The 27,059-nt window shown below is 43.3% G+C and overlaps 1 protein-coding gene across 7 annotated transcripts in view; it reads right to left on the bottom strand.

Annotated features, from left to right (window-relative positions):
* Rbms3 (RNA binding motif single stranded interacting protein 3) overlaps positions 1-27,059 on the bottom strand; it is a 664,175-nt gene that overhangs the window by 512,248 nt on the left and 124,868 nt on the right. For all 7 annotated transcript variants that reach the window (XM_052187038.1, XM_052187040.1, XM_052187041.1 and 4 more), the window contains exon 2: positions 10,866-11,023. In XM_052187038.1, coding sequence (XP_052042998.1) covers positions 10,866-11,023 — 158 coding nt within the window. The remainder of the gene's footprint in view (positions 1-10,865; positions 11,024-27,059) is intronic.

Raw genomic sequence — 27,059 nt, 5'->3', positions numbered from 1 at the left:
CGATATCTGTCTTCGCTCACCCCAGTAGAACTACGCTGAATGCGGTGTCAAACATAAAATGCCATTACCTACACTTGTACTGTTAACTCAAAGTCTGCCCTGTATCAAGTTTCTACCATGCCATAAAATCATTTTTATATACACGATGAACTCAGGCTCAATCAGCCATTAAATATTTACCTGTTGTCACTTAAACACTTGGGGGTGTACAAGAAACCGGGGACACAGAAACAACAGAGGCAGAACTTGGTTGAGGAAGGAGTGGAGATTGACAGGATGGGAAGAGAAAGAGGGAGAGAGGAGAGAAAGGGCCACAGAGACCCAGGCAGAATGATCCGTGGATGGAAAGACAAGGAGAGATAGAGATGAGGAGGTAAACCAGAAATGCTGGAACGTGGGAGGAGTTAGGGTGTATCTGAGGCACACAAGAGAGGTAAGCATTTGGTTCAGAGGACAGTCAGGCAGTGACCCACCGCAAAGGCTCTGAGCACCTGACTCTGCAAAGATTTCCTTGGCTCGATTTGCAGAAGACCTGCCGCTCCCTAGTCCAAGTGTAACTTCTCTGTCGGTCTGGTCATGAGTTCCCAGCAGTAGTGCACATGTGGAGTCCCCATGCTTTTGCAAAACAAAAAGAAAATCCACTTCTTCTTCATACTACTATCACATGGCACTCTTCTGGCTTCCATCCACATCACTAAGGATTCCCTTGCAGACTCTCCTTCTGTCTTCTCTGAGCCACAGAACACTGAGCTGTGTGGCCGTTTTTTGTCCTCGCTTCATGCATCGGTGGGTATAGATCAGGGTTAGCTCTCTAAGGCGCTTTAGCCCTATGATAAGCTGGGTGCCATTTTCCCCACACACAATCCTAGCACTTAGGAGGAGGAGGGGAGAACTGGAAGCACAATGTTATCCTCGCTATACATCAAATGTAAGGCCAGTCTGGGCTACACGAGACCCTTTCTATCAAAGATGAACAAACAGATAAGCCTGTGTTTGCCAATTCCAGGCAGTTTATATCAGGGAAGTCACATGGCTTATTTGGTGCATTGTCTTCCATCCACAAACTGAAGGTGTGCATGAGTTATAAAATCAAATTCATATATGTACTATAGTACTATAATGCACTCACATGCCAAATACTTAGAACACTGCCTAGTGCCGATTAGTATATTACCATCTCCTCAGTATGATGGACTTAAAGGCAATTCTAATTTTAAAGACTCCAATTCTATACCTTTGACTGAAAACTAGTTCATATTATACTGACAAATGTCATATGACCACTGGTCATTGCTCTCTGATTGATTGATTGATTGATTGATTGATTGATTGATTTACAATCACTGATAGTGCAGAGAGAGTTTTTTAATTGCCTAACCATACCTCAAAACTAGCAAGACTAGAAGACCTTTTGATGGCTTTCTCCCCAAATTCCTCTAGCCCCGACCCTCATTCTAAGACATGGATCTGAACTTTCTCTAGAGACCCAAGCCAAGTGCTGAGGACTTTCTCTTAATTCTTCTCTCCATTAGCCCGCCTGTCCTGTTGACACAGATGATTCAGTTTATTCTGTCAACGAATTTCCAAAACGTCTCCTGAATCTAACACAGTTGACAGGGACTAAGGAGGACTCATGGCCTTGTAAACTTTGGCCATCACTGGGCAAATGCCAAGCCAGGATGCTCCGGAGCACATCCCATTCCAGCCCTTAAACTGCAGGTCCCTCTGGCACCTGCCTGTAGCGCCACATCTTCTCAAGCCCCAGTCTCCGACTTAGCACATCAAGAATGGATTGACCACACCCTCCTGTGCCCTGGTCTTTTGTGGGCCACGACCACCATGCTCTCAAAATGCATTTCTATTCTTCTCTTCTTCACTCAAGGTAATCAGGAAAGAACGTTCATTATCAGCTATGGGCAACTTAGTGAAATATTCAAATAGATTAGAAGAAAGCATGTAACAGAGCCAGAGTTGGTGGCTCATGCCTCCTGTCCTAGCACTTCAGGGGCAGAGGCAGGAGGACTGATGTGATTTTTTTTTTGAGTCCAGTGTGGGTTACACAGACTATGTCTGAGACCCTATCCAAAACCAATAATGACAAAAACAAAACTGGAAAACAGAACTTTCTCATCAAAGTAGTGAAAATAACAACTGGAAATGATGAGACTGTGATTTTTAGTATGTCCCCAGAATTCTGAACAATGTGGATTTATTTTAGAATCACAAGACCTCTGAATATCAGACTGTAGTGAGTATTGGCGAGGTAAACACACAGAAACTTAGCAACTTCGGCTGAATCAGAAGACTTTGTGCAGGGGAGCTGACTCATGGGGCAGTGCACTTGCTTAGGAGCTTGAAGACCTGAGTTTGTCCAGACTATTCCTAAAAATCTGGGTGAGGCAGCATTCGCCTGAGATTCTAGGGTGGAGAAGGTGGTATCTGGAGGATCTTGGGGGCTCTCTGTCCAGCTAGTCAGTCCTGAACAGCAAGCTCCAGGTTCGAGGAGAAACCCTGTCTCTAAAAATAAGGTAGTGATGTATAAAGATGCCCAACAACCTCTTGTTTCTCCTTGTGCACAAATATACTTGTGTGTGTGTGTGTATACACATACATGTATATAACACAAAATTATCTATGACAAAAATAAAAAGAAAATGTTTTCTGATTACTGCAGGCATTATTGACCCAGGAGTGTCTCCTTTGCTAAGCATTAGAAAAACTTGAGTGCTGAAGTTTGCAACCTCATAGGAAGAACAACAATATCAGCCAACCAGACCCCCCAGAGCTCCCAGGGACTAAGCCATGCACCAAGGGGTATGCATGGCTCTAGTTGCATATGTAGCAGAGGATGGCCTTGTCAGGCATCAAGGGGAGGAGAGGTCCTTGGTCCTATGAAGGCTCGATAGATGCCCCAGAGTAGGGGAATAGAGGGCAGGGAGGTAGAAGTAGGGGGTGGAGAAACACCCTCATAGAAGTAGGGGGATCCTATTCATTTGAAATGTAAATAAAGAATATATCCAATTAAAAAAAACTAAAAAAATTGAAAAACAACGAATCACATGAGTGAGTTTTTATAAATTCTAATATCCAAGATGATCCCATATTTTCTGAGTGAGAAGCCTACATGATGTCTCCAGATGCTCTAAGGCTTTTAAAACTCCCTTGGAATTCTTACATCAGCCAATGGAGCCAAGGACCCACAAATGATGTTCTTAGTGCATGGATGATTTGAATGTTGTGAACAAAGGCTTTGAAGCAAGAGTCAGACACTGAATCTGAGATCTGTCAGAACTTGTTCCTGTTTCCCAGGCTCTCTGAGCCTCCATTGACTCATGGACTCAGAAATGATTTCCATGTCAGAGGGGTATCCTGAGCACTGTGCAAAATGATTTACAGACTTAGCAGAGTACACAGCATGGGATCCTCACAAAATTAATTTTTCTCTTATTTGCATGTGTGTGGTGGATAGGTACATATGTGTGTACATGAATATAGAGACTAGAAGACAACTTCGGTTACTCATTTCTTAGCTTTGTCCATCCATTTTTTTAGTCAGGGGGTCTCATTCTCCTGAAGCTCACAGAATTAGGCTAGACTGGCCAGTCAGAAAGTCCCAGGGATTCTCCTGTCTCTGCCTCCCCCACGCTGACATTACAAGTAACTCGCCTTCATGCCTGGCTATTTTATATGGGGGTCGACTGAAAACAGGTTCTTGTGTTTGCAGGGCAAGGATTTCTCTGGCTGAATTATCTTCCTAGTCCTTCCATTAATGTCCTTAATAGTATATATATATAATTATACCAATGCATTATTAATGCCAATTAGTCACCAAGCACTAATCAAATGGCATGTCTAGCATACAAGAGATGATTGTTAATCGCGCCTAAAGGAGAATATGAATGACTATGGAGCCAACTGTTGGAGCCTGGCAGACACGAGCACCTCAGCCTGAGATTTTAGGGCCCTCTCCTTTATAAGACACAAGCACGGTTCAAAGATTCTAGAACTCACCTCCACCCACACCTGCCACTACAGATTTATAGTGCCTCACAAGCTGCTATGAAACTTGAGTGTGACTTGCTGAAGAAAGTGGCTAATAAATTTCCTTCTGTCTTATTAGAAGGGACTTTTAAATCTTCAATGACACATGGGTAAAAAGAAGGGAGGAAATCTCCAGGCACCTCCCTCCCCTTATTTACTTGTTACCCAGGAACTCCTTGTTTTTCTTTAGTTGTATCTCAGCAGTTTGACGGATACTGTGACAGGGTTACCTTTAAATTGATAAAAGGTTTGATTGTGTCAGCCCATTTGTCAAAACTGTCTGACACCGTGTGTAATGGACTCGGCACTGGAGCTGGATGGCCTGGAAGCTGCTCTTCCTGTTCAGTATTTAGTCCACACTGTAAGAGGACATCAGGGGGTGGAGTAAGAGTCGAGGAGATTAACTCCTGCAGACCCTTCAGCTCTGAGCACACATTCATTCTGTTCTGCTGGCGTTCCAAGATGGGCGTATCTCCTCCCTAGTTAAACAAGAAAGTGACATTCACAGTCTTGTTTGTAAAGGGGACGATTTTAGGATACTGGACCTTGAAGGAGGAGAGCATTCACTGGAAGAACAGAAGGGCAGGACCGCTGGCTCTTTTCAACAGCAACTTGCCCTCGTCTCAGCAGAACCATCCACTGGACGTTTCAGTCAAGGCCAGGGAAGCAACAACTGCCCAGGGCTCTTCTCTGTGGTTTTCATTTTAAGATAAGGTCTCAATACATGGCCCGCGCTAGCCTCGAACTCCAGAAGATCCTCTTGCTTCCGCCTTTCAAGTGCAGAGATCACAGCTAGGCCTTACCACACCTGCTTCAGGTCAAGGCTTCCTGAAATTGTTCTAATTCAAATGGACAGTTAGATAAAAGATAGGCTAGCCGTAAAAACTGTAGATACATTCACAATTCTTCCATCCTGATTAATGCTTAGTTTTTATTTTTCATTGTGTTTCTAAAGTGTGACTGCGATTACACAGCAGGAGTTAACCAATTGCAGGGCTGGGGTGTAGCTTGAAGGCAGTCAGACAGTTTAGTCCATCGAGCGCCAGAGAGAATCCATTACACAGTGCATCAGACAGTTTGGCAAATGCAAAAGAAAAACAAGAAGGGAGAAACAGAGGAGAGAGGGGAAGAGAGAGAAATGAGAGACAGCTAGAGACAGAGACAGGGACAGCGAGACAGGAAAAGGAGAGGAAGCTGCCCATTTCTTTGAGGGGGAGATTTAACTTAAGGATTGAAAATTCATTACAATTACCTAATTTTTGCTCAGTCCAAAAACACTGCAACCTTCTCAAACTTAGTGAGATTGCGTCATACCAAACTGCTCAAGCAGAGACCATGTGATCGAAATGTCCACCCTTGATCATCGTCACTTGGTAGCCCACCCAGCTCATGTGTATATAATTAACTGCTTGGGTAATTCTAACATGTACCAGGGCTGGAGAGCTCTTGATGTTGGTCTTTCTGACAGTCTCCACTGTGTCTACCTCAGGTGCCTTCATTGTATCAGTCACTGGATGTTTTATGGGGTATTGTGTGACATTTGTGACAGGCAAGAGACAGGGACTACATAAAGGTCAAATGAGTTGGATTTATTTTGTTATACATGCTGATTTCTGCCCTTCTTTTGTTTGTTTTGAAGCTACTGGACTCTCAAGACCTTGTTTTACTTTGCTTTTTAATGTAAAAAAATATGAACACAGTTGTAGATTGTGGTGTTGTCTATAATCCCAGGTACTCAGGAGCCTAGGGCAGTGGGATGGCAAATTCAAGGCCCCTTGGGTGACAGGCGGAGTCCAGGGTCAGCAGAGGTAACATAGCTGTAAAGAAGCAAAGCCTAAAGAGAGTTTCTATGTAAAGTCAAAGTGACTGGGAATGCAACTCAGGCATTAGGAGCTTGCCTTACCTCAGTTATACAGGACCCTAAACCCAGCCCCCAGGACCAGCACAAAAGTGAACAGTACATCTTACCTCTCAGACAAGGGTTCTGCCATCCAACACTCATCCTCCCACCTTCTGTGGATGCTGCTGTTCAGTCTTGCTTCCAACTGACTCTCCAGTCACACGTGTTCTGAATGGTCAGCAGTTTCAAAGGACCTCCTCCTCCTCCTACTCCTCCTTCTCCCTCAGCAGCTAAAGTCACCTTTTTTCAAACTAAAATGAGATTGTCTACGACCACTCTGTGGCTTCCTCTACAGAGAGGTCGTCTTCCCCTCTGTGTGGCAGGTTTGCAGTGTTCTGAGGTCGGCTGTCCTCTGCTGGGGCCACGCTGACCTTTTCAAGCTCTTGTCCTTGCGGGGTTTCAGACAGACAAGGAGTCTGCATGTAAGAAGTTCCCTCTGCCTGGGAGGCCCCTCCCTTTGTTCCTCATCAAATTGTCTCACCCTTATGATCTGAATTGTCGTCTCCTCAGTGGTGACTGGCCGAGGGCGTGTTATAAACTAAGACGTGCCTAGCTTCGTCTCTGAATTTAGGGCTACCTTTTTATCTCAAGCCAAAAGCTTATTTGATCCACACTTCTTTTTAATCCCAGTAGAAGAAAAGCTGAGTTAATGCAAAGTTTATCTAAACTGCATCTCTGCCAACGTGCTAGAAGTGTTATGTAAATACATCCTTTCCTGGATTGCCCTTCTGTTTTTATTATCATTACTATTGTTAAACAGGGCCTCACATCTTGTAGACTAGCATTCAACTTTCTGTGTTGCCAAGGATGACTCTGGTCCCTCTGCCTTCTCCTTCCTCCTTCTGAGTGCTCAGATTACAGGCATGCACGACCATGTCTATCTTATAAATATTTCTTTACTGAGAACCTGGGTAAGAGGAGTCCATATTCTGAGCTTTCTAGAGATGCAAAAGATTGTGTTTCCTATGAAGCATGCATGGCCAGGCACTTACCTAAGAAAGGGCTATAGCTAGAGACTGACGCAGAGTCAGAATCTGCCTTCCTGATTCTTCTTCCGCCTTACCTTTTATCCCCCTGTGATTTTTACTTCTTATCTGAACACAGAGGGTAGGGGTGTCATTAAACATTTGTTTTCATATCTCACATTGAAGCATACTGCATTTATTTTCCCTTATATCATCATCTTGTCATTAACATTCATATGGGTGCCATATCCTAATACCAGAAAATTCAATATATTTATGCTGCTTTTGTTTTAATAGTTCAAAGGTTTAGTTCATTATTGCCATGGCAGTGTCCTTTTTTTTCTTTTTTCTTTCTTTCTTTCTTTCTTTCTTTTTTTTTTTTTTTTTTTTTTTTTTTTTTTTTTTTTTTTTGGTGAAAGGGTTTCTCTATGTAGCCCTGGCTGTCCTGGAACTCACTCTGTAGACCAGGCTGGCCTCGAACTCAGAGATTCACCTGCCTCTGCCTCCCAAGTGCTGGGATTAAAGGCATGCACCACCACCACCCGGCTTATGCTGCTTTTGAATATCTGTTTTCTACTACATTTGATTTTCACTGACATTAGTAATCATTACACTTCCGGTCATATGAGGTGTATTAACTTTAGAAGTACCTATAACTTCACAGGGACTAGCATGGTAACTGGGTGCACAGTTCATTTGCATAACCCTGCAAATACTGCCTGGGACATAGACCAGCTGACAGGTTTGTCTAGCATACCTAAAGCCCTGGGTTTGATGCCAGGCACCACATAATAAACCAGGAGTGGTGGCGCACACCTATAATCAATTTCAGAACTTAGGAAGCAGAGGCAGGAGTATCAGAGAAGTTCATGAGTCTCTTGGTCTAAACATGGCATTTGGGGCCATTCTGGAGTGCATGGGATGCAGTCTCAAAACAGAAAATAAAAATCTTGCAAATGCCTGTTTTCATATCTTAAAATGTTGGATGCCTGATAGAAATGTCAAATTTGAAAATGATACATGCCAATATTATACACCTTAGGGAACTATAGGGAACTAAGGGTGCAAAATAGGGGACAAGGTTTTCCAAATGAGCTTTGTCTGTCTCTCAGCAAGAGCAGCACCAGCCAGCAGCTCTTAGTGTGGTTAGCCACCTCAGGCTAGCCACCCCAGGCTGAGGCCGTGCCCAGGTTAGACAGGGAGACAAGAGAAGGAGAGACAGGATGGACACAGGCAAGTTCCAACTGAGGCCCTCACTCACAGAATTTCAGAGTTAAAGAAATGTAAATAGCTTCAGTTCAAACCCATTCTTTCTTTGATTTGCCTAAGGCCACAGGCTTCATCGAGGACCTGTGCAGGGTGTGTATGATGATCTCTTCATACACAATTACTTCCCCTATGCTGAGCAGTCATGACTGCTCTCTAAGATTCTATGAGGAAAATATTACAAGCAATTAATACCAGGTCCTAATCACTTCAGTTGCTAGTGAACCCAAAAATGTTTTTACAGTAACCTGACCATTGGCTAAGTCTGATTAGCCAGCAACTACTAATGCATATGGCCGACCATTGCTTTCCACTTCTGTGACACCCTTGCAACTTCTCAAATACACACGATACACATCAGCAAGATTTCTATGCTTCTCTGTCCATTCCTGACCACCGCATCTTGCCAGTCAATGCTGGCCCTTAGGTAACACTTCCCACTTCTAAAATAACCGATGACACTCTACAGAGATGGAAATGGACAGAGATCTGTGCTCTGCTGCACCGCAGTGGCATGTCCATGAGACAGTAAAATCAAAGTTCTGGAAAGCTCTAATGGATGGGCTTTGCCCGTTCCTACATTACACACATTCTCAACCACAGCTGAGTCCAAGCCAGCAAATCTGTAGCAAAGTTCTCCCAGAAGTCTAGAATATTGAATGATGGGCTCTGATGCGTTGTTCAGGGGCAGTTTCAGCACATCCCAAATACTACAAAGAAAAATCTAGAGAAAGGAAGCTCCAGCCACTTTTGTGTGTATGAGTGGCAGGGGTGTGATGGGGTGCATATGGACATGCTCATACATATGTATGTATGTCATGGAAGTGAGGCTCAGGTATCATCCCAGAGACTGCCAAGAAGGCTAACCTGTCTGGCCCTGGGAATCCTCTCATTTTGATCTGCCTAGAACTGGATTACAAGTGTGTACCACCATTCCCGGTCTTTTACGTGGGTTCAAGGTCAGGGGAACTTAGGTCTTCACACTTATAAAGCAAAGCACTTAACTGACTGAGCTGCCACCCCAGTCTTCAGCTCACTCTTCGTAGACATGGAAATGGCCACACCCGGGGCTGAGGCAGTCTGGGTGGGCACCTCTGCTTGCCCACATGGGCACAGTAAAGCTTTGGACCAGAGCTGCCAGTGGCCCTCATGTGTCCAAGAGAGAAGAGTTTTGCAGAAGCCCTGCAAGCATCTGCTACATGAGAGGGCTGTGGGAAATGTTGATCTCTTGATTTCTTCTTCAGACCCAGTGAAGCAGAGTCTCTCAGACTTAGATCACCACCACGGATCACACAGAATACCCAGAGTCTCTACAAAATACCCAGAAAGCGTGCCTTATGAGTATGACTCAAGTATGATCTAATGAAAACAGAATGTATCTACACACCTAATCATAAAGCCAACAATTTCCATATTTTCAAACTCCTTACTTTCCAAAGTATTATATATCTTTCTAACAAGCTATTTACCTTCTGGTTCTCAACTCTTGTATATTTTGTAAAATAAAAATTAACAAATGCCCATATGCCTCCGCCATGGTAGTTCTAACATTAGAAAACTAAAGCTAAAGTCTTCTAAGTAAATATTTTTCCTGCGCAATTATACTACATCTTGCACAAATCAAGCAGTCAGTAGCAACAGGGTATATTTATCTAGACCCACCTATTGTTTTATTAACTGATTATCTGGCTATGACTTTTTGGATGTTTGTTTATGTCTGTCTGCCATTATCTGTTGTCTAGATATGAACTCTCAGCTTTTCAATTCATTATGAAGACAAATACTGCCTGTTGTGTTTTCTCCTTCTGATGTTTAGAGGTTGGAAACTTTACAAAATAAATAGCAACTGGGTTACAAAGGAGAAAGGAGGCAACTGAGTAGTAGCTTCTCCCAAGATTAAAAATATCGTGGGACAATCAAATTGCAGATATCTGAATCGACGATATTTGAAAATAATGGAAGAGAAATCTAAAATCACCAGCCTGTGGTTCTTATTTCATGATTTGTTACTGAGTTTGTTTGTTGGGTAAACCCATGCAGTGTTAACATATTTGCACGGATATGGGAATGATAATAATAAATGTACTTAGAGATAAGGAATTAATGTTAATATTTTTGGAGGAAAACTCAATTGTTCCTATCTTGGGAAATACAGAAGGACTCCATCAGAGAGTTCTTGGCTTGGATGGGAAATAGAGTCATGAGGCTTGGTAATAACCACTTCTAGGGAAATTAAAGGGCCAATTATCTGGTCCTGGTTAAACCCGTGTTTACCAAATATGGCTAGAAAAGCTTTGGTGCCCAGGCATGATGGCTTCCTGCAGTCACCTACATCATTGGCACCTCCCTCTAATGTGGCTCCTTCCATGACCATAGTCACCCATCACCAAGCCCTGACTCCAGCTTCATCTGTGTAGATCACGTCTCTATTGTCACTCTCTGACTTTCAGGGTCAATGCACATGACTGGGTCATCTGTTCAAGAAACACAACTTCACAGTCATGCACCAAACTCTACTTCCTGAAGGAATCTGGAGCAAGTTCCCAAATTTAGTCCCCCACACCCTCCCACACACATGCACTTATGTAGAAGAGGCTTCCTCATTGAGTCTTCAGTGGGTACAGCAGCCCCTGGGGTGTCCCCACAGGTGCTATGTGCATCAGAACAGGCCCAGGGAGCCTCAGGACACTTACGGTTGACACAGCTTGATGAGGTCCTGGTCCGTGGTGCCTGGTGGAAGTCCTCGAATGTACAGGTTTGTCTTACTCAACTGCTCCCCGCTGCTGTTGCTGCTGCTATTTGTGCTGGGGCTGGGAGGAGCCATGGGGTGGGGAGCTGGTGCATAGGACTGCTGCAAACAGGAGGAAAACAAGACAAACTGTTACTGGATAAACAGAAGCCAGGGCCTAGTCACAGGCTAGCAGGATTCACTAAAGGTAATGCAAGCTGCTTGCCCTCTGTAATGCATACACACACACACACACACACACACACACACACACACACACACACCATGTTCCATGCCATTCTGAGAACATCAACATCACTTGCTTTTCCCCATCTCCGGGCCAACATTTGCATCTCCACAGTCATGTATGGCAGACAATGAACTAGCAGGCACTCTTGGTCGACACCCTCAGCTTTGATTTTGTCCCTCAGCAGACCGGTTCTCCTTATGCTTCTAAATTAGGATGTCACCCTCTCCCCTGTTGCACGAAGATGGTTCCATTCTGGTGTCCGCCTGGCTTCTAAAAGCCAGAAGTCATTATCTTCCCTACTCTTTGATTTGCTCCTTTTCTCCAAAGAAACTTCCTTCTGCTGCTTCCCTCTTCCCATGGTAGAGCACAGATCTAGGTGTGTAGAAAGCATTCTAGGAATCCTGATTCTATGAATGAATGAGTGAGTGACCGAGTGAGGAAGCAAATATATCTGCCTCAGCTCCTTTTTCCACTTTTAAGCTGTGTTCCATCAAGACCTGCTTCAAAAGATCATTACTGACTTGAAACACCCAACCCTGGAGGCTGGGACTCTGGACAGGAGGAATCCCGTATCACAACTGTCTTGTTCACTGTGGCATGGTTATTAGTGAGCAGCCTTTGTCCACTGGATTCTAATGGCAGCTACTCTTTGTATTTGAGAGCTAAAAATCTCTACCGGTGCTGCCTAATGTGTCCTGGGTGTACTGGGTCGTCTCTTCAGTTTAGACTTCTCCACCTCTTTAATATGTCAATACATCTTATGTCAAAATTGAAATAATAAAACTGCTATACAAACAAAAAACTGCTATACAAAGCTTGGGATGTGTGACATAAAACTAATCACACTTATATAAATCAAAATTCATAAATATGTCACTTACTTTATTTTATTTTATTCCTCTTTGTGCAGGCCATCTTCAGATCTCAAACTACACAGAACACCTGGGTTGAGTTCTTGCTGCCTATCTTATTGGCTGGGTGACCATTAGATGGTGACTTAACCTCTCTAAAGAACAGGAATCTCATTAACATGAACAAGATATGATATCTCTCTTGGTCACAGGGTCTGTTAAAGACCTTAGAGAGCTAAAAACGCAGACACAGCTGCTGTGACCAGCTCACAAGAACCACTGACAAAATCATATGTTGATATTTGTGGCTAGACCATCACTACCGGCAATGCTACTTCCAAGAATCCCATAACTTTCACTTGGAACCCAGAATGTCACTCAAAAGCAGAGATGAGTGTGTTCTACAAGACTGGTTAGAGAAAGGGCTCAGCGGTGAAGAATGTCCTTTGCCTTTGCCTTTGCAGGGACCCAGGCTCAGTTTCCTGCACTCATGTTGAGAGTGACAGTTGCCCATAAATACTCTGAGGGACTTGATGGCCTCTTCTAGATCCTTCTAGCAACCATACATACATAGTGTCATTAACTCGTACAGACACATATAATACATGTCAATAAAAATCATTACATCTTTCAAATTAGTCTACTGAAAAAACTTAGCTGGGTTCTCTCCTAAAGACTGAGTTATTGCATTGAGGGATTAGTAACTATCAAGTAGTAAGCTTGGGGCTCAGGAACAGGAGTGAATTTATTCACGCAATGTGGTAGCTGACATTGATTGTAGGCTTGACAGGATCTATACTGACCTGGGGGATAAGCATCCCTTGAGTCTTTGGGGGAATTTCTAAACTGGGTTAACCGAGGTGAGAAGCCCAACCTGGATGTGGTTGGAATCATCCCATGGACTGGATAGAACCCAGGATAGGATAAGAAAGAGACAGTGGGCTGAGAACCAGGATTCTTCTCTGCTTCCTAACTATAGATGCTATGTGACCAGCTGCCTCCAGCTCCCAGTATCCGGTTCTTCCCCATAGTGGACTATACTGCACCCTTGTACTATGGACAGAAGGAAGTCCTCCCTTCCTCAAGTTGCTTTTCTTTGTGTCAGAGCAGTGGGAAAGCACCTAATACAGGCAGCATCAAGCTACTCAACATCTAAGTCATGGAAGAAAGTGAAGGGCTAACACAATGGTATAATGAGATGCCGTGATGACAAACTATACCTTATGCCGTTATGATCTCATTCTAAGCAAAATAAAACACCAAAACCAACCTGGCCAAGTGGACAGGCATTTGGGCCCATGGAAGCAAAGGACATCCCTCTGCAGTTACTCCAGCTAAACTGAGGCCAAGCCCAGTTTAAGCCCTTCACTAAGTCATCCTAAACTCCCACTTGCTTCTCTTCTTCCTTTTCAGTCACTTCCTGGACCAGACTCCATCACACTGGGAAGCTCCCTCCCTCCATTCCTGCTCCTACCCCTGCCTCACTGCCTCTTACTTCTCATTTCAAAGGAAGCACCACAGGCTATTTTCCTCCCTAGCACTCACAGCTTGGTTCCTATTGGTGTGTTGGGCTTAGTTCCTTAAAGTCTACCCCTATCTTGAATCTCCTAGCTTGAATCACCTAGCCCAGCACCAGACAAGCAGAAGGTGGTTATAAATCCTTAGGCTATCTCTTGTGCAATTAAGATGAATAAACATGACATTGAAGTTGCAGAAACAGAGGATGCGTTCACAGAATCCAGCTTCGTTTCCTGCTGTGGCATCTGTCCTACACCTCTCAAGGTCTCAGATTGGCCCTGGTTCATATTTACAAGTCGCTATATGGTAATGCTCCTTAAGATTCAGGACTTCAATGTGCATCTCACTGTTATGGTTTCTATACCCTTCCCCAGCTCCCCACCCCTGAACACCTCCCCATCACAAGCCTCAAGCTATTATTTTTAAGCCTCAACACTGCCTCCCACCAAAGAACTTGGTGTTAAGTTCATTTCTTCCCTTCTCCTAGGTGTCAGAATACAGCCAGCTACCCAATCCTCTCAATTCCTAGTCTTTCTCCTGGCTGGTCTGAGTGTGTACCATCTGGTATTACATTTTGTCTTCAAGCACCCTGTCTGCTCCCTTACATGGGGCTGCGTTTCACTGGGTAGACAAGAGATACCCAAAGGAGAAGACAGAATTGTCAAGTGCAAGCTCAGACTGGCTCAACATGAAAGAATGAGGAAGAGAGAAAGAGGAGGTGAGAAGAGAGAGCAGGCAAACAGCAGAGAAACAGAGGCCAGAGCTACTGCTTCCCAGGATGAACATGCTCCCAACCCCTTCTCTAGCTCTGCCGAATGCAAGATCAGCAGTATTAATGTGGACTTTCATCACCCCCCCCCATACTTTAATGCAGAAGTACACAGGGGTCTGGACATTCAGTGAAGTATATCTATTGCTGTTTAGAATTTAATATGTGCATAAGACTTGAACATTTTTAAAACATAAAAGTGTCAGCTTGACTGTGCTGTAACCCTCCTTGGACACTCCTTGACACTTAAGCTTTCCCTCTTGTTTAAGCACTATACATAGTAGGTACTTTTGGTGCTTACTAGAGTGGTGTCCAGGTCTCTAGCTCACAGTAGGTAAGATCACATTGATTTTGTTGTTGTTGTTGTTGGTCTTATCAAGTGCTACACTGTCTAACAATTCCCAGGCAGGGCTTTTTTCAAAGCTTTTGGCCACCACTCTCAAGGCCCCTCTCTCCAAATTCCTTAAATTCCACACTGTGCTGGGGTTTCTCTTAAATGAGACTTTGTTTCAAATAGTTCCTGCCGTTGTCCAGCTTAAAAACCACGTGGAACCTAAAGAATGTCCCCAGCTTTCTGTATCACATGAAAAGACCAGACAGTCCTGGATTGGTCAAAGAAGAAAAACAGCAGATATGACATGATCAATATGTGTTTAGTTAATTCTTTTGTTCCCTCAGGGCTCTTCGCAGGCATTTCCATAAGTAGAACACCATTTAGCAAATTGCATCATGCCTACGACAATCAATGTGTCCTCCAACAAGACCGAAGTACCCAGTGGAATAAAAAAAAAGCTAAGGCAAAACAAAGGAGAGAAAGGGACAGGGGAGTTGTATGCATACAAAGACAATGTGGAGTTAATCGTGTGTGTGTGTGTGTGTGTGTGTGTATGTGGTGTATTCTCACGGGTGTCTGTGTGTCCATGTTCATGTGTCTGGGTGTGTGGTAGGTGTACTTGTTACTATCGTTGTGTTGTGGACACACGTGCATGTGGGTGCACATGTACCATGTGAAGATGCATGTGGAAGTTAAAGGTCCATCTTCAGTGTCTTCCTTAATAGTCCTCCACCTTGAAACAAGATGTCTTACTGAACCTGTTGTCTGTCCAATGAGCTTTAGGCATCTCCTTGCTCCCGCCTCTTAGTTCTGAGTGCCGGGGCCTCAGGTCACATAAATGACATTTTCTGTGGGTTCTGGAAATCCGAACTCAAATTTCCATGCTTATGTGACAAGCCCTTTACCAAATGAATCACCTCATCAGCGGATATGTATTTGTTTCTTATAAAGGAGTGTGAGGGTTCTGGGTCATGGGGGTGGAAAAAAAACATGCAATAGTAAAGGTGATTTTCTGCCACCTTCCTGTTTAAAATCTCTAGAAATTCTGCCCAAAGAGGAGTCACTCTGTTGTGGCGCCAGTAGATCTACATATCTTAGCACGTAATACAGAAGCCCTTCCTAGTCTCTAATGGTTCATTATTCTTTTGGGGATACCCCATGATTCAAATAGCCATAAGAATTGCAGATTGTCCTTTGTGTTCAAAAATTATAAATTCCTTCCTCTCCTCCCCCTTTTAAAATAACATTCTTTTATCAACATCAAGTTGAAGGTTCCCAGAATGCCTGATAAATGCACAGCCTACATGAATTAATTTGTGAAGACCAAGAGCAAGTTTGTATGCTCTGGCTGCCAGAATACAGATAATAAAACCACAGGTCTTAAGAAAAAGGAAGGAAGGAAAGAAATAAAGAAGGAAGGAAGGAAGGAAGGGAAGAAAGGAGGGAGAGAGGGAGGAAGGGAGGGAAGAAAAGAGGAAGGAGGGAGGGGGGAAGGATAGGAGGGAGAGGGAGGAAAGAGGGAGGGAAAAGGAACAAGGGGGTGGGAGGAGTGTTACTAACCCCCCAGCTTCAATCTACCTAGGAACTGTTTTCCTGATAAAGTGGCTAGCTCCACTTTACCCTTCATTCTTTGTCTCCTGCTGGATTTGGAATTTTATCATTGATTAGATTTTAAATCATCCTGAGCCGCCAAGAAGGGGATTTTTTAAATGTTAGTAAAATAATATTTTCCTTCAGATAAAATTGACTTTGCTATATTGTTCAAAGCCTCAGTCTATAAATCACATTTAGGGGTTTGGAGGACTTATGGTCTGTGGTTACTGAGTAGTCGATCACTGTGCTGTGACAGGGGGATGAATTTGCAGAGTCAGCATGGTTAGAAGCAGTAGATGTGGGAGATGTTTGAATGTGCGGCTTTGGGTGACAGCTTTAAGGAGAGAGGGGACTTCTGGTGTGTACACAAATCCACAGGCTTTTCTGTGGTGTTTATTCACTGCTGAGCCTAGTAAGAGAGTCATCAGGGGGTCACTGAAGAGAGGCTAACCACATACTGGGACTGCCAACTAGAGTATCCCTACCAGTTTCTTCTTTAGAGGGTTCAATACAATTATGGTATCTGTTTAGGAAGAAGACACTGTTCTTAAAATGACAGCAAAGATGTATAGAGGTAACTTTTTTGTGTGTGGTGGCTAAGCATTTGCTATGTTATGCACCAGGACCACGGGCCTAGTGAGATAAATAATATTGCCCCTGTCCTGCTGAGGCAGAAACAGGCAGTGGAGAAAGAAAGAATGACCTCTTCAAGGTCACACGGTTGGGACCCAGGTTTGATCGTAAGGAGCCTGATGTCAGGAGCCCTACATGCGGGGTTAAACTTCAACTCTTCGGGAAGCATGCAACCAGAAATGAAGGTTCTTCCTGGAAGTCTGCCCAGGGGATGAGATGGTGTGAGCTCCGAAGCAGCCAGCTGTGCGCAGCAGCAGTGTGTGCAGAGGGTGGCTAACAGCCAACAGAAGCGAAACCAACCCTCCCATCAGAATATAAATGAAGTCACCTTGACATTTAATTTCTAAAGGGGACGTCACCATCAGAACCAGGTATGAGTTTTTCATGTGATGTCAAACAAGTGAGTTCAATTGTTCCGATTCGGTTGTTTAACAAGAAGATGAACTGGCCAGAGGTGGGGGGTGGGGGCTCACCCTCAGATGCTGGCTCACTTAGTAAGCTAGGTCCACGTGACTCAGCTGCAGCTCCCGCCTCAGGTCCTCTCACAGTCTTCTAAGATACCTGCCTAGGTGAGCAGGACTGCTGAGCAGATTCCTAGCTGTGATTTGAATGCACACTAGAGCTGAATGTGAGGCGTTCCTGTCTCACAGAAAGTAATGGATGCCATCTAATAAATGCTGCCTACCCATGACAGAGTCAAGAAAGTAGTGTGGGGGGGGGGGAAGAAACTTCTTTTAGATAATGTCACTGCATTTCTTGAATATCTAACAGCAAGAGGTTGTGACATATTTTAATTGAAGATACCTCAACTGTGCCACCACGGACATTGTGGGAAGGACATTGCTTTGTTGTGTGGGACTGCCGCATGCACTGATGGAGATTCACATAGCTTCTCTGCTCTCCATTCAGAAGCCAGATACATCATCCTCTGCCCAAAGCTATAACAATCAAAAGTGTCTTCTGAGATTGCCAGGTGTACTCATAATAAGGGGGCAAACCAGGACTTTAAGCAAACATAACCCCTTCCCTTGAAATGTCGAAACAGCCTCTTCAAAGAATAGTGATATTTATTCCCTAGTCCAACTAACTTACTCCATTGTCGGGGCGAGGTGGAAGTTCAGTCCAACCCCAAAGTCAGCTTAAGCACATCTGGCACTCCTGATTCGCCCCACGCCTCTCTACTCTGAAGCTAAGACGTCAGAGAATATTTCATCCCCGTCAGACTGAGTCTGAAACATACTTCTCCCACTGGATTGGAAACATAAATCTTTTTGCAAAGAGAATGTTAAATATTTTTTGCATGCAATTCTCCTTGGCTTGGAATCCTAGGGTTCTGGTGCCAAACTGCAGTCAGCTCTACTGGCGGCATCTGGTTGCTGGCAGAGCCCAGTGGCAGTTGGTCTGGTGCTTTGGAGAAGCCAAGGACTCCAGCACACAGCAGTCTGTTCTGCGCATGGTCTACCCAATTTGTTTTTATTCATCTCTAGCACGATAGAATTCATAGTCTTTTATCCACTCAAGGGATAACATCTCCCATGGGATTGACATGCCAACTCATCTATACTTCAAAAATGAATACAGACCATGCTCCTGCCTTAAGCCGTACATTATTTAGCTGGCATGCACAATAAGTCCACTGTTCAGGGTAGGATATTGTGGTGGCTGTTGGATTTCTCCTCTAGATTGAGCTAATTTCCACATAACTTTGCTTCTGTACACCTCTCCACATGGAGCTCGGACACAACCTGAGAGAGTGGGCCCGATTGGAGGGGCTGCGGCCATTAGTGAGTCTGTAAGAGCTTCAAAGGAGGGAGACAGTGTGAATCTGGTGCGTGCATGTCATAACAAATGTAGCTAAATGAGTATCAGAGACCAGCCGCACAATCTCAGCCACGGCTTCAGGAACCATGCGCATTACAGCTTTTTCGATTTGAGGCCAGGCAATTGCCTCTCCATTATCTGGAATAGGATGACTGAAAACAATGGTCTCCATTATGCTGGCGATAATAGAGTTTGGTGGAAGGCTGCCCCTCGTCTCTTTTCCTGCCCACAGCACAGATATGGAAATGAGCAATAAAGAAGGAAACCGATCACAAAAGGTAATCATGTGCGCATCCCCGCGTCCAGTCCGCTGGTCCAGGTAATAGCTGCCGTCAACGGGAGAAACCTGATGCTTAAGGAGGAACTCCAGGGAGCCTGCTGCGCCTCTACCAGCCGTACCACTAACCAGGCACATCAACCTTGTGCCATAAGCAGAGGGAGAACCATGCTCATTTCACTATGAAAAAGATGTAGAATACCGAATATAGCACAAGGCTTACGCCCAACACTTCATCATATACTTATACATTTATATGTATAAATTATATAATTGTATATATTTATTTTATATACTATGATAATCCAAAATGTAGTGTAAAATATTTTAAAATTATATGTTATATATATGCATGTATATATATATGCACACATATATATGATAATTTTATCATCGGTACATTTCTCATGAGGGAGATCCTTAAACATGGTCTCCGGTTTTTAAGGGACATCATTTACCTTGAAGAGAGTGCTGAAGAGCTAGTTAATTTTTAAAGCCTTGGATCCACTCTTCCTGAGATTAAGCCATCTGAGCCCAGCTTTTCCATTTTGACCAAGAACCAGAATGTGGTCCTGGAGCAGTAATGAGACAGTCACGTCTCATGGAATGGATAATTAGTTCCAAGGTATTCACAAATCACTGCTGAGTTATTTTTTAATCATACTTCTGTTAGGGTGAGAGTCAGCTTTGCTTACATATTAGTTTTTAAAACCTTGGCAGATTGTGTAAGTGTGCGGTCTTCTTTTCTGTTGACAAACAGGTGTCATCGACAGTCATTAAATTCTGTTTAGAGGTTTAGATATTAGATGACATTTTAAAATTCATGGTACTTGAAAACACAAGTAAACTAGTTTATTGTGCAGCTCAAGGACCACTCGACAAATTTCATCAAAACATTTCTAAGCTGGAGAACTGGGCTGCTTTAAGTACACCGGCAGTCTCTTATACACGTTGCCAAGCTCCAAGCACCAAGGGCACCTAGTCTTTTCCCAAATCTCTCCTTTCAGGTGACCAACTCCTGGTTTCTTCAAGGAAAAACTAATAAGATTAGCAGCCATTTCGAATTTTGCGGTGCGACAGGCTGAGCTGAAAGGGCCATCATGTCTCTGTATCAAGATCAGCCCCAGAGAGAAGCTCACCGCTCTACCCCACAGCCCCTGACTCATGCCAACAGTGAGTGGTGCTTGTGGGAAGATGAGCCATGGCTGGTCAGTTTACAGTGTCAGCTGCAGGAGGAGTGTGTGTCAGACCAAGAACACTCTCTAGGAACACTGACAGCAACCACATCCCTGAATGGAGTCTCTGCTGTTAGTTCAGGGGACACTCTCGAAGTGGGTCTAAAATATGGCACATAAAATATCTTTCAGCTGACATGACTCCAACCAGAGTGGATGCCACGGAAAAAGACTTTCAGGAGATTGGCATGAACTCTTGGGACAGAACTAATCCTGCAAATAAAATACACTTATAAGAAGAATAAGAAGTGTTTTATTTGTTTGTAGTCAATAAGTGTTTTTCAACTTGATTTAAAATTGTCAAATTTAATAAGAACTCTGCAGATGAATGGCTCAGTGGTTAGGGAACACATACAGCTCTTGCACAGGACACGGGGACAGTCCTCAGCACTCACAATGGGCAGTTTACAACTATCTTTAGCTCAAGCTCCAGCATATCCAGGAGGTTTGTGCCCTTTTTTGGCCACTGTAGTCATCCGCACACACACACACACACACACACACACACACACACACACACACACTTAATGACATAGGAGGGGAAGAGAACTTATTTAAAAGTTTTAAATATTTAGTAATCCTTTTCAAATAATGTTAAGTAGCTGTGTTTTAAGAACTCATCTCTGTTTTAAAGTCTAATACTTTTAGCATTTCCCTGACATAAAAAATAGCAATAATGCTCACCATTAATCCTAGCTGTGCCATGTTTGCCCTCCCACATAAGAACAGACACGGATAAATGTTTTTGACAAAGACATCTGAGGCAACACTTTATTGCTACTAAATTAACTCTTTCAACACTTCCCCCTCCATTAAGAACATCCTGGTGGCAGAAACAGGGAGCCATTTCCCTGCTCCATCAGTTAATCTTCATGTTAAAATCTCATATTGTTGATCTGCTTACTGATGGCTAATGAGTTATAAAACAATTTTGTTTGATTAATTAAAGAAGGGATAGGGAGAGAGAAACAGGGATGGAGGGAAGGAGAGAGGGAGGAAGAAGAAAAGAGAGGGATGGAGAGAAAACATGAGGAAGGGAAGAAGAGAGGAAGGGAGGGAAGGAGGAAGGGAGGGAGGAAAGGAGGAAGAAAAGGAGGAAGGAAAGGAAGGAAGGAAGGAAGGAAGGAAGGAAGGAAGGAAGGAAGGAAGGAAGGAAGGAAGGAAATGGCAAGGGGAAGGAGGCAGGAGGAGACTGACATGAACTGCTGGTACAGAATTTTGGCCTGTCTCTTTAGCAGGCAAACTCTTCACCTAGATCATTCTACATTTTCAGTATCCATCAAGTGCTTTATAGGAACATAGACAGAAGGCTCCCTGCTTCCCAGCATCCACACAAAATATCATTCTCCTAGGGATCCTTCTAAATAGAGCTGAAACCCAAAGAAGCGCCTCCTTACAAGAGCTAACAGAGAAAGTCTGCAGATCCACAAACAACCTAAACTCTGGGACATAAAATAGTTCCGTTGTTTTATTAACCTATTTATTCATATTTTAATGGTGCAGCAAAATTAAATGTGAAGAGAAAGTAAGCTTTTAAAGTCCTAAATCTAAGAAATTTGAACTATAAAACAATGAAATTTCATACAGGAGACAATATTAGGACACAGATCAAAAGCATGACAGCAGGCAGGACCTGGTGTGTGCAGCCTCATGACACCAGCTACTGAGGCAGGAAGGTCACAAGTTCAAGGTCACACAGGTGAAAGAATCGGTTTAAAGCTGACATGGCTAACTTAGTGAGACTATCTAAAAATAAAATGCCCTAAAAAAGAGGTAAGGATATAGGTCACCAGTGAAGTGCTTGGTAAGCATGCAGGAAGCCCTGGGTTCAAGCCTCAGTACTAACCACGTTTAGGAGAATCTCTTCATTTTAACATAGAAGTCCTGTGCTTGGTCCTGAACCTGGCATAAACCAAAAACAGCCGTGCATGTCTCTGACCCCTTAGCATGTAAGGAATGTAGATGAGAAGTCCAAGGTCACTCTTGGCTACACAGCCTGTTTGAAGTTAGCTGGGTATACACAAGACCCTGTCTATAGATAACTGAATGAATGAGTGAGTGAATAAATGAGTGAATGAATGAATGAATAAACATGAAAGGAATGAAAGAAGTGCTCGACTAGATAATTTTACATAAATAGCATTTTTAACATTTCCTCCTGTTGAGCAGTGAGACTATAAAATATCTACCAGACATTTAATCATATAGCTACATTTATTACAAGTTTTATTGTGAGACACATATCAAATATCAACACACCCAAACTTCTCTTTCTCATAATTATAAATTACAAATACTCATTTCCCCCCTGGGTATTAGCAGCCAACACACCCTGTACTGGAGAAAGTGTCTCAGAATAATGTGCATAAATTCAATTTCCACCAAATCTTTGCTTTGTCCTAGAGGGGATCTTCTGTCCTAGAGGACAAAATACAGCCAATAGTAAGGCGGTTCTATTTTCCACTTTCCTAATTGGTTCTTGACTGTGGCTGCAATGGTATGAGTTCTTTCACATCCCTGCTGTCCCGCCTTTTGCCAAGCCCTCTGCATGGCAGAGCCTCAACCCAGGGCTCTCCTTGGCATGCCCCCTCCTCACTTATCAAAGGGATGGAAGTTCTAAGAGGGGCAAACAACAGCCCTTTCTTTACTCTTGATTGGCTTGAGAGGAAGGTCACTCGCTCTCATTGCTGACCGGAAATCAGAGATTATAAGCATTCCATGCTCCAGGACCCTATCTCGTTCCTACCACTTACAGCCCAACAGAAATAACTACGTTTTTTTCTCTACCCCCATCTGTAACAGTGAGTGGGCACAACAGCTTAACAGAATATTGTTAAACCTTTCAAATGAGGGACGGTACATAAAGCCATGCTGTGGTACAAATATGAATACCCCAGCACTGTCTTCAATAAGTTCTTATGTTTAAATAATGGTTGGTGCTCAGTTGGCAACGCTGTTTAAGGTTATAGAATCCTCAGGAGGTAGAGCCTTGGTAGAGGAAGTGTGTGACTGTGGGTGAGATTTGAGATTTTATAGTGTGGCACTACTTCTTATTCATATGTCTGTCTGTCTCCCCTTCTCCCCCGTGTGAGTGTGTGTGTGTGTGTGTGTGTGTCCTCCTTCCTTATAAGGATGAAATGCTATGCCCTGGTATTTCAGCATAGTAACAGAAAAGTAACTAGCCCACGCTCACTCACCTCTTCAGTGCGCTGTGGCTGCTGTGAAAATCCTAAAGCATTTCCACAGTGCCCATCCTAACAGTAATGTTAGCAGTCTTTTGAAGCGAGTCTTACATCCAGCTCAACTCTCAGATCCCCAGTATGAGGATCAGCCTTTACCATTGATCATACTTAGCATCTCTACAGAAACACACTTTGGGTGTGTTTATAAGGGGTTTCAATGCAGATTTAACTGAAGGGAAGAAACGTGGTATATGCAGCACTGTTCATGGTTTGGGTCTGGATAAATCAAGAGAGCAAGTGGAACATGACATCTGTCTCTGTCTGTTTCTTAACTGTGGCTGCAATGGGATGACTTCTTTCACAACCCTGCTGTCCCGCCTTTGCCACGCCCTCTGCCACGCCTCCTCAGCACGCCCCCTCCTCATGTCCTCATGCTCTCTCTGCCTTCTCTAACTATACCCTCAAACTGTGAGCTAGAAAAACCCTGTGTCCCCCTAAGTTTTCTTTTTCAGGTATCCGTTCAGAGCAGTGAAAAGAGTAATAAACACACTTGCTATGAAATCTTACAACACAAAGTACAAAGCCCCCGTATGCTTGCCAAATTGAAATTCTCTACTAGGCATGCCCAATCTCTTGACGTTGCAAATATGATATTATCATGTACAAACTTTGCACTGGAGGACTGTGCAATAAATTAAGACACCTCCTCCCCCCATAAAAAGGGTCATAAAAGCATCTTCAACTTAAAGTTTACAATTTTATGTTGGAGCTTGTAGTGGTTTGGATGAGAATGATCCCACTGGCTTATATTTTTAAATTCGTGTTCTCCCATTGATTGAACTTCGTGGGAAAGATTAGGAGGTGTGGCCTTGTTAGAGGAAGAGGGGGGTGTGGAGGCGTGGAGGTTTCAGAGATTCTTGCCCTTCCCGGTACTCTTCTCTTTGCCTCCTGCTTGCAGACTGAGATGAGAGCTCTTAGTTGTTCTTGCTTCTGTGCCTTTGCTCTGCCATCACGGACTCTGACCCCTGAAACCGTAAGTCAACTAAATACTTTGTTCTGTGAGTTACCTCAGTTATGGTGTTTCATCACAGCAACGGAGAGGTGATTAATATAGCCTCCATTCATAGCTATCTTACAGATTACAAATCCAAAATTGTCTTAATGAATGTGATATTAGTATCATGAACTTGTTTTAGCTCCCAACTCTAACATGCCTGAGGTGAATGAATGTCAAGACACTCCCAGGAGTTACTTCAAATCAGTGTAAATGCAATCGCATATGGTACATTATTGTCAGAATATACAGATTCTCGGGAAATATCTATAGATTGTTAAGACATTCATTTAAAAAAAAGATAGATTTGATTGCCAGAGGATTCATAAGTTCAATAACATACCAGCTCATGTTCCATGTCCTCTACCAGAAGGTCTTATACCCAAAAAACTGGCAATACTAGCCTTGTAGCTTCTAACATGAAAAATAGAGTTTAAAAAAGAAGTCCATCCGAATGGATATTTTGTGAAGAAAGAGTGGCTTTGACTTTCTAGTTCAGTATAGTTATCTGCCTAATTTTAAACAAAATTATACATGCACCCTAGGGTAGTTGACACAAATGGTGTACTGTCTGCAAGTGGGATAATAAGCTATCTCTCCATTCCAAAGCATTAATGGACATGCCTAATATTCTACAGGACAATTCTCTGTACTTTGTATTGAACTTCCAAGCTGTACCCTCAAACTATGAGCTAGAAAATTCCAATGAAACAGACCATGCCTACACACACACAAACACACACACACACACAAAGTATGATTGTCACTTCCTGGCTTACAATTAGAAGACAGAAGTGCATACATATCACAGAGTATGTTTCCTTGAACTACTTATCAGGTCTAACTGGCAAACCAAAGACCAACTTGCTGGCAAGTGAAATAAGAACTTTTTGTGTGTAGTTAACACATTGGTTCTAGTGGCCAACTGATATTCCCATGTCTAATTACGAACTAATAGTATAGATTATTCTTTATGGATCACACAGAAGAATTGGTCTGGGAGGAGAGTTCATTTGAAAAGCATGTGCCACGGAGGCATGAGGACCTTAGTTCAATGGTTAGAGCCCATGTAAAAGATGGGCTTAGTAAAACCCAAACTACACCTCAGTGCTAGAGAGGCAGACAGGCAACAGATGCCCTGGAGTCACCTACCTAGCCAACATGACAAATTCCAGGCCAGTGAGAAACCCTATCTCAAAACCAAGACGGATCAGCTTTCAAAATGCTTACAGGAAAATGTGTGCATACTGGAAGCTGAGATGGAAAATCAAGTTTGAATCAGTGGCAATGAAAATATCACCCTTTTGGAAATTTTACATACATACAGAGAGAGGGGGAGGGAGAGGGAAGGAGGGAGAAAGGGAGGGATGGAGGGAAGGAAGGAGGGAGGGAGGGAGGGAAAGAGCATATGAGCACACTGCCAGTTAGTAGAAGATGACTCTTGAGAAGCCCAGAGTTTACAGTGTCGATTACTACCAGCTATGTTTTAAAGTCAAGAAGATAAAACTGACAATATAGGATTTGCTATCTGATAGTAAAGGGGGTCAGAGAAATGGAAATCCCTAACATATAGGTTCCATCAGCTCTCAGGTAAAACTGCCACCTCTGACTCCTTTACCCACATTTCTGCCTTCCATCAGTGAAGTCAATCTCCTTATCCTTATACTATCCCAGTCCCCTTTCTAATCTCCTTCAGACTGTGATCCATGGGTCCTTTACCTAGGCAGTTCCTGATGATCTATATACTTATTGTAAACACTCAGCACTGTCCTACATCATGACATAGGTCATTTTTCTTCTACTGTGTCTTAGGTTCAACTTAGATTCACAGTTGGACTTGAAGTTTGCAACTTACCTCCACAGAACGATTATGTTCTGGTGACCTAATATCTGCATACATGTGCTTTGTCAGTCCTTGCCCTTATCTTCTCCAGATCCCAGCCCCTGCAGATTCTTCTCTTCTCACTTCCTGCCACGCCTACTATCAGCATTCCTTCTAGAGCTACTCTGTCTATGCACACATTGCTTCTCATATAGACTAACTTCCTTCACACCACTTCCTGCTCCCAGAACTGGGGGCTGTAAACTCTCCTGCACACAGCTAGCTGTAATCTTCATCTACTTAGAGCAGAAGTCTCCTTTCTCATGCTGCATGGCTGCTACCTTAAGATTAACAGTCCTATGATGTTCTCCATACTCCGCAGGCTCAGCTTCCTCAGATGTTTGGGGGCTCAGAACCATTTTATCAGTCTTTTTGACCATTAGCACACAAAAATAAATTTTGATTTGTTAGTGGCCTGTAAAATTTACTGCCTAGAATCTGCAAGCTATTCCGTTTATTATTGCAAATTTACAATAATGTGATGCTTTGGGCCGAGAAATAGAAAGTATTGCTTCCTGACGTACATCGGAGTATCTGTTAGTCACCAAAGGTTTTAATCTCCAAATTGCCAGTGTCTATGATTGGCTTGCTTTCCCATCTGAAGAGCCATCATAACTGGACATTTACGAGGGCCCTGTTGAGTTATAACATCTCAAAGGGCAGAAATGTATTTGCCTAATTCATATTTACAAAGAGGCCAGAGTTACACAAATCTTCATTACACAGGGAGAACTCGCCAGGGTGACTGCTCACATCAAAA

The sequence above is a fragment of the Apodemus sylvaticus genome, chromosome 7 (genome assembly GCF_947179515.1).
Source record: "Apodemus sylvaticus chromosome 7, mApoSyl1.1, whole genome shotgun sequence".
Classification (NCBI taxonomy): Eukaryota; Metazoa; Chordata; class Mammalia; order Rodentia; family Muridae; genus Apodemus; species Apodemus sylvaticus.
The sequence above is the reverse complement of the archived record's forward strand: the minus strand, read 5'-3'. Positions and strand labels throughout refer to the sequence as shown.